The sequence below is a fragment of the Ceratotherium simum genome, chromosome 26 (assembly GCF_057802395.1).
Source record: "Ceratotherium simum simum isolate JZ-2026a chromosome 26, ASM5780239v1, whole genome shotgun sequence".
NCBI classification, from domain to species: Eukaryota; Metazoa; Chordata; class Mammalia; order Perissodactyla; family Rhinocerotidae; genus Ceratotherium; species Ceratotherium simum.
Window position 1 is genome coordinate 6,757,400 of NC_141925.1, and position 17,091 is coordinate 6,774,490.

At 38.5% G+C, this 17,091-nt stretch overlaps 1 protein-coding gene across 4 annotated transcripts in view; it reads left to right on the forward strand.

Annotated features, from left to right (window-relative positions):
* The window catches only part of RBFOX1 (RNA binding fox-1 homolog 1), a 354,626-nt gene that overhangs the window by 323,051 nt on the left and 14,484 nt on the right, over nt 1-17,091 (forward strand). The window contains exon 12 of one of the 4 annotated variants that reach the window (XM_014793462.2): nt 14,771-14,823. The exons of the other annotated variants lie outside the window; for them this stretch is intronic. Coding sequence (XP_014648948.2) covers nt 14,771-14,823 — 53 coding nt within the window. The remainder of the gene's footprint in view (nt 1-14,770; nt 14,824-17,091) is intronic. 4 annotated transcript variants of the gene reach the window in all.

Consider the following 17,091-nt stretch of genomic DNA (forward strand, 5'->3'; position numbering starts at 1 on the left):
ATTAAAAGTAAAGAAATGCCATCATTAAAATAAGGCTAATAATTGCATTTAAAATGGTATACCATTTATTTGGAGTCCTTCTCAGATGATATAGACTAAAAATTAAGGGATTGTCAGCCTATAAAGCATATGAGCATTCTGGGTTGAAAATTTAATTTGCCATTTAAGAGAGGTTTTTTTCTCTGTTTTTTTTGTTGTTGTTGTTGAAAGGTTAATTTAAGGAATATTGTTGTGCTTTAGGGAATTAGCGATTTTACTTTTTCTTGCTGTGGGTTAGAATACAGAAAGCTTCATCTATGGATAATGTGGATCCCTTAATGAGGGGAGACCATGCAAAGCAGACAAAGGAGGGAAGTTTCACTGTTTTTCCCATTCCTCTCATCTGAACCAAGTTCGATAAGGGTTGAAACTGTTTCTGGTTAAAAAGCAGTAGTAAGTCCCTGCACCTAGTCTTTGTAAGGTGTGCGAGGAGAGGTCTCAAGATCTCATCCTAGTGCTTTCTTAAAGCACTATCTCCGAAAGCCAGTTCAAGACCCAACGACTGCCTCTGATGATATATTTGCTGGTTTGCCCGACAGGTGAACACGGACAATGTAATATGGGTGTCAGCTCCCTTGTCTGGATAATGGTCAGGCTTTATCCATGCTTCTTTCTCACAAGCTGTTAAAAACATCTTTTCTTTTATGAGATGATGACAACAGCAAATAGCTTTGCTTTGTTTTGTTTTTTCTTTTTTATCCAATTTTGTTTTTAATGTTCTTACTTGGCAAAATAAAAGCTGGCAACTCTATGGTAGACTCCCTATTATATTTTATTTACAGTTGCAATCTTTTTTGAGACATCCACTGTTGAATAAATAGAGTGAGAGCGTTGTAAAACTTGTTGATGCCAAGAATGTATTCTCAGATGAACCAGGAAATGAGGGCTTAGTTTATGGAGGTTCACAGGGGCTAGAAGTGTATCCTGTGCCATCTTGCCAATTGAGACAAGGATCCAGGGGCAGGAGGAAGCTGTTTTGGATTCGGATTCTAACGTGTTGAGTCAAAACATGGCAGCCAACAGTAGTGACACCTCGGTACCTTTTTTGACAGCGCCTCGTTGAAGTTGTTCTTGATTTTAGCTTTTTATCTTTTCTGCTATTTTCACTCATCCTGATGAGCTCTCCTGGGTTCTGCAATTTTAAAAAAGATCCTCTGTCAACTTGTAATAGAAATATAGCAGAAAAAGTCACTAATGCCTTTATTTGTATCCTTCTGTACCCCAGTGCCTAGAAAAGCACATCCATTTTTTTTATTAGAACACCAGATTGAAAACATATATATATGTATTGACATAATATATAAGTATATAATATATTCTTATTTTTTATATTCTTATTCTTATTTTTAGTTTAAAGTTGATTTTCTTAACTGATTCTTTTTTTTTTTTTTTGGTGATTCAAAAGTCCCTTCAGGAAGAGAAAGTGAAGCTAATTATTCTAGACAGCTTTAGGGTAACTAGAAAGAAACATGCACAGTCATCCCTCAGTATCCGCGGGGGATTGGTTCCAAGACACCCTGCAGATACCAAAATCTGTGGATGCTCAAGTCTTTTATATAAAATAGTTTAGTATTTGCATATAACCTACACATATTCTCCCGTATACTTTAAATCATCTCCAGATTACTTATAATATCTAATATCATGCATATGCTATGTAAATAGTTGTTATACTGTGTTGTTTAGGGAATAATGACAAGAAAAAAAAGTCCCTACATGTTCAGTACGGACACAACCATCTTTAATCTTCAGTTGGTAGATTCCGCAGATGCGGAACCTCTGGATACAGAGGGCGCAGTGTATTGCCTGTGAGCTTCCCATTACAAGGCACATACCAGATGAAAATAAATTTCTTCAATAAAACTTGTAATATATATGGCAGTGGCTGCTGTTAAAATGTTCATGAGTTGGAAATAGAGGACTTCATTACTTGATTAAGACGTCTTGAAGTTTAATGTAGTAGATGAGCAAACTTTGACTCAAATCATCTCTCCGTGATAATGGTAACAATAATTATGAAAATACCAATAACGACAATGGCTATTTATGGAGTCCTTACTGTGTGATAGGCACTATTCTAAGTGCTTTACAAATACAGTCACTGAACACTCACACCAGCACTAAGAGATTGATGTTGCCACCTCCATTTTACAGATGGGAAAGGCAAGCTTGGAAAAGTTGAACAACTTGTCCACGTCAGCTTGAAAGCTAAAGTCTGTGCCCTTAATCACTAGGTCCTATTGCATCTTAGTGGAGCAACCTTGAGAAGTAATTTTTTTGCACTCTGTCACCTTATCTGTTATGGGTATATTGATTCCACCTTCCAGAATGGTTTGGAAGTTTTGAGACAATGTCTATGAAATATCCAGCACATGAAGGGCACTACATGAAATGATCTTGTTTTAATTTTTTTATATTCCCATAAGCTAGTCAACTAAGAGCTTTAAATCTGGATAACAAGTATGAGCTTCGAGGAAACCAAAAATATCTAGGTTGTTTCAATTCTATCCGAATCTCTAAAATTTGGGGGTTTGAATCTGTTGTTTCTTTGACGGGTTCTGGAGTCATTCAAATAGTTTAGGAGGAATAGTGACCAAACCTATTCAACTGAGTATGGTATAGACAAGCCTTTTAAAATATAATAGGTAGGATTATATGCAAATCTAATGCTCTTTAATACACTAAGTTCCGGGTATAAATTATGTTTGTTTTGTTTTGCTTTGTTTTTTATGGAAAAAAATTTTTTTTTGGCTACATAAGCCCTACATAAGCCTATGTAAGTTTTCCAAAGTCTGGATTTTATATGTCAGGTTTTCTTGAAGTGAGCAGTCTTATGTTATCTTTCCTGCCACTTTTTTTTCTTTTCAGCATGTAGATTTCTATTTTGAAGTTAATTTTTTGGTAGTGTCTCTTGTGTATCAGATACTATGTAAAACATTGAAACAAACAACCTGATGAGGTAAGCAGTGTAGTTAGGGCGACCAGATAATGATCATCCAAAATGGGACACTTGTGACAGAGGAGGGCTACACTGTTAATGTTGACTCCAGGACAACAGGCTTCAACTAGGACTGTCCCATGACAAACAATATGTGTGCTCATCCTAAAAAGAATCTCCACTGTGCAGATGGGAGAAGTGGGTCCAGACGGGGTGATACATGCTCTGGGAAGTCCAACGATTGGGCTTCAGATCCAACATCTGTTAGTCCAGGTCCTGGTTTGCTTCTGCCTCCTTATGCTATTGTCACAAAGTAAGAGCAAAGGCACACTGAGATAGTCGTAACTAAGACGCAACTTGATTAAAAAGTGAGCGGAATTTCATGCTCCCAAACCCACTGATAATTTATTTATTTTCCCTATGAATCGAATAATTCTGATGGCACACTCACCAAAAAAATTACGATAACTAAGATAATTATATTTTCTGCCAAACTGCTCTGTAGATTGACATTGATTTCATCTGATAACAATTGAGATGGTTCTGAAATAGTGAAGGAGGGATATATAGCTCTTGATAGTAGCATCAATGTGATTTTTGAAGCTTGTGTTTAATAGACATAAAACTCTCAGTGCCAAAAAGTAATATGGCTATTACTGATAGATATATTTCCAGAGTTTCTCTTAATTTTAATTTACAGACATGCACACACACACACATTAAGAGGAAAAGTACTCAAATTTTTGTTTCAAGGACTAATTGCCTTTGGTCCATAATCTGTAATGGCTTCTTAACAACTGTTATGCACTATTGGATGAATATGTAATTGAAGCAGTTAAAAAAGAGCTAAGCCTGTAATAGTCAACAGACTGGACCAACAAGGAGTTGGGGAGATATTAAAGGAAATTCCTAACCCAATAGACCATAGCTGTCACAGCCATGTGGGTCGACACTTTTGCCAGTGACGAGACAAGATGTAACAACTCCTTTGGTCATGTCATGGCCTAATTACACACTTTTCAGGTTGCAGATCATTGACTTCATAGGCCACAAAAAAGCAAATAAAACCCATCTTTTAGGTAGTGCCACCAGGATCCTTCAGCTGTGAAGGGTTTAGAGGCAGGTGAGAAAGCTTGATGCTTTCTAGAGGCAGGTCAGAAAGCTCTGATGAGAACATGTACACAGAAGCCTCTGGATGAGCCATTTACATTGCAAATAAAGATCTTTTCTCATCGAAGACAGCAGAAGCAGAAGGGAAGGCAGACAAATAGAAGGGAATATACACACCATAGAATCTTAGCTCATGAAGCATTCGTGAATGTGACAAAAATTAAACTCACTCCACTTCTTTGCCTTTTTTTTTTTTGGTCACTATGAGATGTACTGGGGTCTGTATCTTTTGAGTTAAGAGGGAACTTTTCACTAAAAATTTCTAGTATTTCCTTTAAAGTTATCAAAGCAAGTTCTGACTCTGTGAAAAGACCTGTGAAAAGAACTTTGAATTCTTTCCCAAAAGAACTGATTCCTATTTAAATGTGGCCTCTACATTGTTTCCATATGTGTGTATAGCACATGCATGTGAATAGTCATTAGACAGAAATAAATGACTTCTCCTGATTTTCTTCCTGGCATGAATCATAGTGATGGATCCCTCTGGAATTAGATTCTCCTCAAAACCATAGCACATTTCATATTTAATTATCATACCAAACATTGACAGTAGAGACCACTCTCAGGATTTAGGGAGATGGTAGTTGGTAGGTGAGAGCTTGAGGGCATCTAGAAGGAGTAACTGACTCATCAATTTTGTCATTGTTTCTGGGCTTATTCTTGCTGCATTATGATGTGTGCATATTCAAAGAGATCAATAGATTGTGGGGAGATGAGACAGAATCAAAGCCAAATGCCCTCTTCCCTTAATTATCTTAATCACTTAGATGAAGTGCTTTGGCCAGAGATTACTATACACCACACATCTGATAACCTGGATCAGCAGTTCCCACTGCTTCTGCAGCCATGGAATTCCTATAAAAAGAAGACTGTGATTGTGGGAAGCTTCTAGCATCCTCTCAATCTTTGTCTCCTTTCATGGTCTGACGTTGTCATTTGAAATTTGAGATTGCATTAAAATATGAGGGACTTGTGTTCTTCACCGTTTCTAATCGTTAGAGGGTTTGTGGACTACTTCTAGTAATAGGATATGAGCCCAGATAGCGGGGGTAGAGGCATTTTAAAAATGTGTCCTGGACAACATTAGCCCCAGTTTTCCCAGAATCATAGTTTCTCTGCTAGTCTTTTTATTGTTTTCTTTAATTTCTCTGTCTCCAACTGAAAACAAAACAAAATAAATAAACCACAGGGAGGGAAATGATTACCTTATTCTGTCCTGAAATTTCAAGATGGGAGTGGTTCATTTTGAGGGTCCTTAGAGCTTTGGTCTGCAAAGTGGGGTTCCTAGACCAACCAAATTGGCCTCACCAGGAGCTTGTGAGAAACGCAGACTCTCAAGCCCCACCCTCACCCTGCTGAATCAGAATCTGCCCTTTCAAGATCCCAGGGCGATTGGAATGAGGTTTGAGAAGTGCCACCCTAGAGGGCCTGCTTCAATTCTACCCCAATATGCCGTAAATACTGTTGACGCTGGGTTCTCCCTCCACTAACCGTGCAGGATGTAAGAGAATTTGTAAGAGAACTGTTGGTTTGTAACATCTCCTCTCTACTCTCTTCCTTCCTCAATGAGAAAGTAAAAGCTGTCAGTGGTTGGGTGTCCCTCACAATCTATTCTGTTGTGACTTCCTCCCTCAGCTAACCTATGGCCACAATGAATCATTTTCTTTACTCTAAAGATCCATAGGTGATGAAAATGATTTTATGCTAATATCTTCTTATTGATTGCATAATAGACTTACACTAATATAACACATACCCTGGAAAAGTCCCCTCTGATTTCTCTTACCTTTATTGGCCTCAGTTTTCCCACCTGCTGAATGGAGAGTATAACACCAATTAGAAGCAGAAAGAGATGAAGGTGAACATTACTTTATAAACTGGAAATGCATGGGGTTATCAGTAACTCAATTGCTGATTGACAGATATTTTAGAGTGTATGGGATTGTTGGAAAGCGTTGAATATATACAGGCAAAAGCAAGCAGATTAAATTAAATATATTTAAAAGTGTGAGTCGTTTTTAGACTAGGGGATCTCTAGGACCCACTGTAAGACTAACATTCTAGAAACCTATGCCTTGCTCAACAGCCCAGAGCTTATAATTGGCCTGGACAGGATTTGAAGCAGAGTCCTATACTCAATGTACCTCCTTCTTGATTGCTACATGCATTGGCAAATCTTTGCTATTCACCTATAGAATATGATCAGAGATTTAGATTTAGAGTAGGGTCTGAATCTCAGTACAGTTACTTGCTACATGAGATAACACAGGAAAGCTAATTGACCTATTTGATCCTCAACTGCCTCATCCTTCAAGTGGGGCTCATGAGTGATGGCCGCCTCATTGAGTTGTTATGAGAATCCACCGCGGTCATGAACAGAAAGCTCCTGGAGTAGTGCCTGACACTTAATGGCACTCAGGATATTATTATTATTATTATCCGCATCACTAAACTATGGGGGTATTTTGTTTTGTTCTTGAGTCAAAAAATGGGTAATTTCTTGTGGAAGAAGGTTTTCTGAGTTAGGATAATTTTTTGACTGTAGAAGTTTTTTGATTTGTTTTGTTTTGTTTTTAAATCTTGACTTGCATCCTAGAAATATAAAAATAGATATACTTGGAATTTGCTAAGAGAGTAGAACTTGTGTGTTCTCACCACACACACAAAAAGGTAACCAGGTGAGGTGATTAATGTGTTATTTAACATGATTATGGTAATCATTTCACAATGTATACATATATTAAATCATCACTTTGTATACCTCTAAAGAAAGCACGTACAACCTAATTATATACAATTTTATTTGTCAATTATACCTCAATAAACTTAGAGGAAAAAGTTGGGTAGGTAAAAAAATTCTGAAGGAAGAAGCATCTGAGAACCATGAGATCAAACAGCCTGTCCTTCTGTTCATCCTTCTCCTGGTATTTATTCTCTTTTCTGTCCATGGAGGAGCTCAGGCTGTCAGCTTCATAGAAAAAAACGACCAGTTCTCCCAGTGTAAACCCAGCCCTTAAACTGTCACTACTTTAGATTTCTGTAAAACCACTTGCTCCACAAAGAGTTACTTTTCAAAAAGTCAAACCAGATCTGCCTGTGTTGCCCGTCTCCCATCTGGATTGATGAGAAGTCCAGTGCTTGTGGTGGTGACAGGTTCATGGAATCCCATGGGGATTAGTAAAGTTCTAGAATTTTCCACCATCATGCTCACTTCATTTTGCACATAACTGGCAGGTGGGCCCAGGTCTTCTCAGTGTGGCCTCTCCAGCCTCCAGAACCTCAGGCAGGACAGTCTGTGCTCCCCTGAGCCTCCGTAGGCATGGGACTCCTCTTCCCCACGAGTGCTGCTTCCCCTAGAGAACATACGTATGCTGTTTGGAGAACCTGCCAGACCCACTTCCAGCCCTGCGTTAGATACTCACTGTCATTAGGAGCTCCTTCTATGCTCTCCTTTGCTCTGGCCAACTGAAGCCGAGGTGGGATTGTATCTTCCTGGGGGACCCAGCCCTGCTTTAAAATGACCTGTAACCTCAGAAGGCTCCCTACAGTCCCCCTCTTGCCCTAAAACCACGGAAGCCTAGGACTTAAAAATACAAATGCTTGGCTTCTGTGGGTGGGGAGAGAAGAAGACTGTGACCTTTGTGAGTCCACACAGCCAAAAAAAATACATGACCTTTTTTCCCCCAAATAAAGTGCTTCTACAATCACGTGCTCATTGATCTGCACAAAAAATCTAAGAGGGGCATGCGCTATTTTTGTTCCCATTTTCCATATGAGGAAACTGAGGCCCAGAAAAGTGAAATGATCTTTCTAATGGAGCACAGTGTGTATGTGACAGGGCCTGGCTTTCAGCTTCACAGCCAGTTCCCCTTCACTTTAGTCAAGAAAAGAAGTCTAGTGGGAACTGGGGAGATTATTAAAATGTTGGAGAAACTAAAATGACAAAAGTGGAGTGTTCTCAAGGTAATAGAGATGCCCTTGGATTTAAATCTCCAAAACTCAGAGGTTTTTGGTGGAATATTCAAACTGGGGACAGATTCATAGCATTTATCTCCTTTTCCACTTAAACTTTTTTATGTATGCAGTGTTACCAATAGGAACTGTGGCTAAATGAAATATTTGTAAGTGTCTGTTAATGCTTTCCCCTTTTAAAATAAAAAGGATCAGGATGGACCCTTTCAGAGGATTCTCTAGCCAAACTATTTGTTTATTTTCTGCTTGTTTGTTTCTACCCCATCTCACTCACCAGTTGCCATGGTCTCTTGAAGTACATATGATACAATACAAAAATAAAAATAATAACAAGACAGGGAAAAATATGGATCTAAATGGGATTTGTACAATTCTAGAGTATTAGAACTGAGTGGGGAGAAGAGAGGTAAAATACTGATGGAAAGCAAGGAAGTTCCCCTTTCTAGGTGGTAAAACTGAAATATAAATTAGATTATGAGCTTCCAGACAGCCAAGCCCGAGATGGATGTTCCACAGCAATGTAAAGGCTGTGAGCACAGCATCATGTCCCTTAGGCTTAGCTGGGTGCCCGGCTTGTAGCCGTCATTAACCATCTAAAGATTGAATGAATGACATGAGTAAACTCTTTAGTAAAGTCAGCAATAAGAATTTTAATAGGAGCACCTTATTTCTGCTCCTGTGAGTGTTTATTCAGAAAACACTCATGGCTGGATTCCATATGACCCTTCCAGAAACTTTTTAAGATGAGCAACAAGGATACCTGATGATTGTTCATTTCCACCTTAATTTACATGTCTAAAGGGAAGCATCCTGGTAATTTAAAAAATTTATAATTGTAAGTAATATATTAAATAGTATACAGTCATGCATCACTTAATGACGGGGATACTTTCTGAGAAATTCATCGTTAGGCAATTTCGTCATTGTGCGAATGTCATAGAGTATACTTACATACACCTAGGTGGTATAGCCTACTACACACCTAGGCTATATGGTACTCATTTTATGGGACCACCATCATATATGTGGTCTGTCATTGACTGAAATGTGGTTATGTAGTGCATGACTGTATATAATTATTATATTATAATTATCAATAATTAAAATATTAATAATTATAAACTGTGGAGACCAATACTAGTGCAATTTAATTAAAAAACCAGAAGACACAACTATATTTCCTGCAGAGGCAGGGCACGCATGTTGACAGAAATATTCCTACAGTGCGATGTGACTTTTCAATGTTAGCCGACACATGAGAATCACCTGAGCAACTTTCCAAGAATACCTGTGCTGGAACCATTCTCAAAGATTCTGACCAAAATGATAGGGGAATGGACTGGTCATTGGTATTTTATTTAAAAAAATCTTAGCAGATTGTAATGGGCAGTCAAGGTTGAGAATCTCTGCCTTACAACCAACAGATGCCCCAGAGCCTACAGATAGAATTAATTTGACTTTGTCCCTCTGCCGTCTTGGGGCATCTTGGCTGCCATCTGCCAGACCAAAAGACTAAGTGCTCAGGTTGTAGGGATTTTTTAGTAGATAGCCTTGGAAAGTGTTAATCACCTATCTGTGTGTGTGTGTGAATGTGTCTGTGTGTGTGTGTGTGTGTGTGTTAGATTCACTATGCATACCATTGGATACAAGAAGAAACTTGCTATGAGAGATATCAACCCTGAGTTTTGTGTTACAATAGTGACATAACAGAATTAAGAGATCAAAGAATGAGAAATGACCAGAATCTTTAATGGCAAAATGTAAAACCAGGATTATTTGATGGGAAAACATTTCCCGATATCCAGCTTCTCACATCCCCGCCAGCAATGCTGGCTGGCTACTATTTTAATTTGACTCTTAGAATTCAGCTGTGGATAATTTTTGGAAGAAAGAAAATTGCAACAAGATGAAATTTAGCCCAAGAAGAAAAGTAGGCTATAAGCATGATATGGCAGGTCACAGGACTAATTTAAATGTACCACCAGCTGAGTCAGATCCAGAGTCTAGGTAGTTGGTCTATGAAAACCATCATAAAATGTAATGAAGTCTGGTAATGGAATAAAAAGATAGAAAGACCATGGCACAAGCCATTCCACCATCCCAAGTTGTTTTTAAAGCAGAATATAATAATCCCTCTCAAGCCTCAATTATGTCACATTCTAAGGGGAATCCCTTTGAATATGCAGGAATTGAAGATTGAGAACAATATTAAGAAATTCCTCCATAGAGATGTCACACCCTGTGACTGACTGAATACCCCTATGTGAGTGCCCGAGCAGAGTCTTAGAGAGTGAATGAGTCAGGGTCTTGAGTCAACCCAACTGTGTTCAGATTTTACCTCCACAACTTGCCAGCTTGCTCACGTTACATAACCTGTAACGTTTCCTCATCTATAAGGATGGGGATAGTAAGATGAGTTGTGAGGAAAACTGAATGAACTAATACATAGGTACAACACTTGGAAACCACCTGTCATAGATAAGTGCTCCATTGATGTTAGGTCATACCTCTTTGCTGTCAATGTTCCAAAGAGTCAAGACAAACATAGCCTTCTCTCTTGTGCTCAGTAATTTACCACTTTATTATTTTTCTTAAATTAGTAATCCTCCCTTCTCCCACAAAGCCTCCCCCTGCCAAACAGTCTTCCTGGGAAAGGTGGGCTTTGAAATAAAAATGAGAATTAACTTGCAGGAGATTTCTCAGCAAGGTTTCCCAAATTTCTCCACGGTGAGAATTACCTGGAACCACAATTCCCTCCCAGGAGCACCAGCCACTTAGAACAGAGTGTGAGTGGTGTCTCCTGGAGCTGGGCAATAGCCAGACCTGGGTTCTTGTTAAATGTACAGATTATCAGACTTCTCACCTGGAAATTCTGATTCAGATGTTCAGGGTTCAAACCTAAGAATCTCTATTTTTAGCAAGCATTCCAGGTAATTCTTGTCTTCAGGGAAGTCTGAGAAATTCTGGAGTAGAGGGAGAGGCAGAAAATAGAAAGGAATTCTAGGTGAAAAAAATTGGTAAAGAGAATTAGATGTAGACTCAGAAGGAAAACTGGAAAGAGCCGGCAAAGATGGTCTTGAGTAAATCCATGGGAGATGGTGAAATGAGAGGAACAGGTGAGGAAGCAGGTACAGAAAGCATGATGTTGTGGCCACTGTAGACCAGCTTCTCTTTCAGAAACGAGGTTTAAAGTCCATTCTCTTAGGAGCCCTCCAGAAACTAGAAGTAACCATTCCTGGGCAAGGTATGGTGTTTCTGTGGCTGCGTCCTTCGCGGGCACATAGCTAGGTTGCTGTAGAGGATAGCATGGTGGCAAAATAGAAGTTGCAAGAAGCAGCAAAAGCTGTAAGAGATTCAGTGATTCAACTCCCTCTCCACTCTGCATTTGTACCATACCCACTGCTTCTCAGGTATGGCCAATAATAGAATTATCTGCCAAGCATTTTCTAAACTACCTGTTTCTAGACCCTGTCCCAGACCAATTAAGCCGGAGCCCACAGGAGTAGGGACTGATATTAGCACTCTTTTAACTCTCCCTATGAATCCAAGGAAAAAGCAAGGTGAGAACCATTCAATTAGACAAGTGGTCCTCAACCTCGAGCTGCATATTAGAATCACCTAGGGGTCTTTAGAAACTGCTAATGCCTGAGACCCACTCACAGAGATTCCCATTTAATTGGTCCTGGGTATAGCCTAGTCACTAGGAATTTTAGAAGTGTACCAGGTGTTTACCATGTGCAGCCATGGCTGAGAACTACTAGGTCAGACTTTCTTCATCATCTACAACCACTGAGCAAACCAGTTTGCTGAGAATCAGGTGTGGCTGCCTTTGAAGTTTAAATCCTTAGGTCTGTGATATGAGTGAAGAGCAGACTAGACTTAGCGTAAGGAGACAGGCCCCCATACGAGCCTCTTTTCTTCTCTTGAGAGGTGACCCACTGTCCAGAGCACACCTGTGTTGCTCTGATCTTTTAATTCTCCTGAACTTGTTTGGAAACAGCAGACTTCTCAGCTACATCATAAATCTCTTTGATCATACCTCTGGTCATTTGGGGTAAATGATTTCACAGAAAGGGTCATAGATGATCCATTTATGGGCTAAGCTAGATCGTTTGTCTTAAAGGTCAAGTGGGGAGAAACAGAACCATATATAAAAATGGCATAACATAGTGGACATAGACACCACCATGAAACTCGACCCTTATAATTCTACCTGAATTCCTCTGTGGGCCTGACATGTAGGGTACTTCTCAGCAGGCCATTATTTGGGAGGCATTTTCTATTTCCAATTTACTTATAGTCACTTGATGAAAGGGTAGTTTAGACGGAGGGGTGAGCACACAAGTTGAGTCCATGGAATTAATGAGCTGTACAGAAAGACACTTTGCTGAGACAATTAGGGTAACCTTCCTGGTGGTTACCCTAGTAACCACCCTAGGAATTGCTTGTGTGGCTTAAAAAAAAACAAATCAGTACAGAATTGATACATCTTTTTACAAATACTTTTGTAACTCCTTTTTCCATTGCTGCAGAGTCCATGACATATTCTTGAAAATACCACTATTGGTCATAACTCTTTAGGCTTTGATGTAGATTTGATTTGATAGTCAGAAGTCATCTGAGCCAATTCTTTTGACGATGGTGAGTCATCAAAGGGAGTGATCCCCTTTGTTCAGAAATTTGCTCAGAAATCATAAAGACACTCTGAGAAAAAAAAATCCAAAATACATAGGTTACCCAAAAAGGAAAAAAGGAAGGAAAGAAAGAGGAAGAAAATGGCGAAATAGCATTTTTTTCAAAGTATATAGTGTCAAAAAGAAAAGTGCTGTGGACAACCATCATATTTTATAAAGTTTGGAATAATTAAAGAAAAAGAGCTAATTTCTTTGTAAGCATACTTGTAGGTTGCATTTTACAAGTTTTCCCTCTGCATTCAATCGCTACTTTATATCTGAGTTAGTTGCCTCCCGTGGCTTTCCTCATGGCCGGCAGGCTGGACAGTTCCTTAGGGACAATGCAGAAATGGGATTCAAGGCAGCAGTGTTAGACCCACCCAATTAATGAGACCTCTCCCCCATAAATAAGTGAATGGCTATTCCAAAGAGCTTACTACTTTGGACTCTTTGTTATGGTAGTGTTCCTCTTGCAAGCATGCTGTAAATAGAGGTCCTTCCTGGTGCCTGTTTGGTCCACTCTGAGAACATCATACCAGTAATTGGAGATGTCCGTTATCTTACTGCCCCTTGAGGAAGTCAAAGATGAGGAAGTCAAAACAAATATTCCACCCAAACATCTTCAATTTCAGAGATATTAATTTTACTGTTCCTCAAACTGTGGAAATTGGATGCCAGATATCGATGGGACTCAAAAATTTGCATCAGAGCAAAAAGACAGCAAAAATCCAACAACTAACTTTTATTGTTTTAAGAGAGGGGATAAATGAACTTAGTTGTGACTTTTGTTATGTGGAAGAGGAACATAAAAAATACTATTCTCAGGGAAATTATAATTTGTTTAGATTTCATTGGTGTAGAAATGACTAGAATTTTCAACTGAATGTTAAATTCTAGTGGTTTTTCAAATGGTAGCTCTGTGTATATTCCAGGGTGTACCTATTGCAACAGTAAAACTTTCTTAAGATGTTTTAAGAAATGCTCAATCACTAGATACTTTTTGAAACATGGAAACATTTGAACAAGACCAATCAAACCAAGACCAAAGAAGCATTTATCTTGGTTCTGGATAATTCATATGCACAGTAAAATCTAACAAATGAGAGCCAGAAGGCTCTATACTGCTGTTTCTAAGGCATTGAAGAGTTTAGCCAATCGCATTGGGGCATTGTTGTAATCTGCCTGACACAGACCTTCTTATTTCTAGAAAAATAAACAATACCATTAGAACACCTTACATTGTGGAAATGCCACAGTTGGAAACATCTTAAGAGAGTTTTATCATCCTTCTGCATTTACTAAGTCAAAGTAAAATAGCATTTTCCATTTTTATTTTCTTTTAAATACTGCCTCATTGAAAGGAATTTGGCAAGACAGGATTTATTTCAATTAATGAGTTGTCTTACCTTCTTTATGTAGCAAACCTAATTTTGTGAGGAAATTATTATCCATAACATGACACCATGTAACATTCTCTTCTGAAATGATAACATTTCTTTTTCTTTCCTTTTAAAAACAATTTTTTATATTATACTATAATAATATAGTCTAGGGTTTTATAAACTGCCTAGCTAGTTGCAGTATAGTCTTTTTCCTAATAGTCTATATATATATATATTTTTTTAATATAATCTCCATGTAGCATAGAAATCCATATAAGCACTGTTTGAAATGCCCTAGCCTTAGAAACATATTCTGGCATGACATTTGGGTAACACATAGTATTAATATTCCTGTGCAACAGCTTGTACATGGTCCATACTCTGACATCACCATGATTTCGTTGAAGAGGTCCCCGCATGCCTATTTCATGATCTTTCTAAACTCTCTAAGTCTCAGATATATCAACACATTTCCTTGCAACATCCATTCAAACGCAGCACCCTTCCCTCCCCTCATCAGAATACATCGAACCAATTGGCAGAGAGCACATTTCCCCCTGAGCGAGCAGTATTGTGAATTTTATCTTCTCTTCCAGAAATCAGTTCGTCTTCGTTGCAGCAGATGAAATTTCTTGTAACACCTCTGCAGGTAACAAACATTGCTACTTCTTGATGCCTCCATCCAAGTCTCAATATCCTTTTTTTTTTTTTTTTCCTTCACATGCTGCAGTTGGTCACTCTAGAAAGTTTAGTTAAAAAAACAATAACAAAGTCCATATATCTTTGGAGTATAGCTGAAGCCTCTAGGCTCTGCTGTCTAGAAAGACATTAGGCATTTTGCTAACTTTGATATTTTATTTCCGATTTTAATAATACATGATCCAGAAAAGTAAGACTGTGTTGAATGAAGCCACAGTAAAATCTTATGGTATAATCAGTGCTTGTATGTTGAAATACTGAACAGGGGAGATTAGGGACACAGACATGTGACTTCTATGATTTTTGACATATTATGTCTGGGTTCACACAGATTTATATGTGAATTATTTGGGATTTTTATGGAATGATTGGTATATATTAGAGGCCCTAAAAGATTGAATCCATAAAGCTAAGGACATTAGAGAATATAATTATCTGTCTTATAAGAAGGGGATCTTCCTTCTATTAGTTAAAGATCCTCTATTTCCTTTCTTTTAAAACATATATTACAAGTAGCGGGACTTAGAGAGACAACGTCTTCTGCTTTTGAAATCAGGGCATTAGCAAATGGAAATTGTATAGTTGCATGATGTGTCCATCAAAATAATGCTTGTCTTTTTGCTTTGATGTGGTTCAGAACAGTTATATTTGGACTTTCATTAGCATGGAATTACTTGATTAAGTGCCAAGATAGGTGAGTGCCTTAACTAACAGATTTTATTTATTTATTTATTTTTTGCTTTTAAGCCTAAACTATGACCAAAACAATTACTAAGAGATCTTATCAATATGTTGCTTTTAGCCAGCAAGGGAGGACTTTACAGCTCATCCACGTGTAGTCGAGTATGCCATGACGTTCAAAGGCATGCTTTAAACTGAACCTTACAAATAGACCTTCATCTGTTACCAATCATGTTTTATCAACGGAGCAGTAAACAAAGGCTTATTTGCTATGGTTTCACTCCCTACTTACAGTCTTTGGAGAGAAAGAACTACAGGAAGGACAGAGAGCTAGGAACATGTCCCAGCCCTCTCTATGCTAAAAGGCAGGGCCACAGAAGGAAAACTCTACCTCAGTTTCATTGCTTCAGTCGGTCTCAACATTTTTAGTGGTTTAAAGTCTTACCAGGGGAGTTCAAAAGGTATGCCTTCTCCCATTTTAAAGTGATAGCTTAGCCTCAGATAACTCTGTTTCTCCCTGTGAGAGATGGTGACATCCATAACACTTTACTAATGCCAAATAGTAGAAGATGGATAGTTGCATTGCTGGGAGTAGCAGGGAAATGTTCCTGGGATACAAGAGTTATTTGACATTTGCAGAACCTTAAGAGAATGGAGCATGTGACAAAAGGGGAAATTGCTTGGGGTGGAGAGGAATGTTGGTTCAAAATGTTGATAAACGACTTCATTTGTGGATGCTGGTCTTCCAGAGCCTCTATCTCCCCTGTTAAAGTGTATGCGTGTTCCACTGTGTCTTAGGTTATCTTTTGACATCATAGATCAAACATGGCAAAGTCGCAACCTGAAAGGTAGATATTGATTTTGTCCCATGACTTAACAAACCCTGCCTTGTAAGCAAGTGGTCCACACACAATATTCCTAAAAGAGGCTGCAGATTGAGTGTTTGCACCTACCTTATCTAATTTAGGATGGCTGCTCAGTAAATTCTTAATGAATTGCTATTGATCAAATTTCAAATTGAGAGAGATATCGCTGTTGCTTTGGTGGCCATATTAATAATATGTTGTATGCTTCATAAGGTTCAATTTGAACTCTGAATTTTGAATCAAGCGTGAAAAAGGAGACACCCATATCAATCAAACATCAAATTATCTCCCAACCAGTCCACCTTCCTCATAGAGTGAAAATGAAAAATCAGAACTGCTCAGTCAACAAAGGTTGTGACTTGTGGTTTCAATGAAGTCTTCCAGGGCCTTATTTCCTACATGCTGGAAAAGCCCAGGGCACCCACATTCTAACCATTGCAACCGTCCAGAGGTCTCACCTCCATAGACAGAACAACACTCCTTACGGTCGGTCTGTTGAATCCTGCTGTGTACTGGATTTCAGTATTTAACAAAAGGCAACTTCTCCCCTTTTAAATGAAGAAAGAAATAAACAAGATGCTGAAAATCTCAGTTTTGAGGGCTTGATGGATTTTATAACTGAAATTCTTACAAAGATGTGTTATTCTGACATGGCTGCCTAGGGGTCAGAC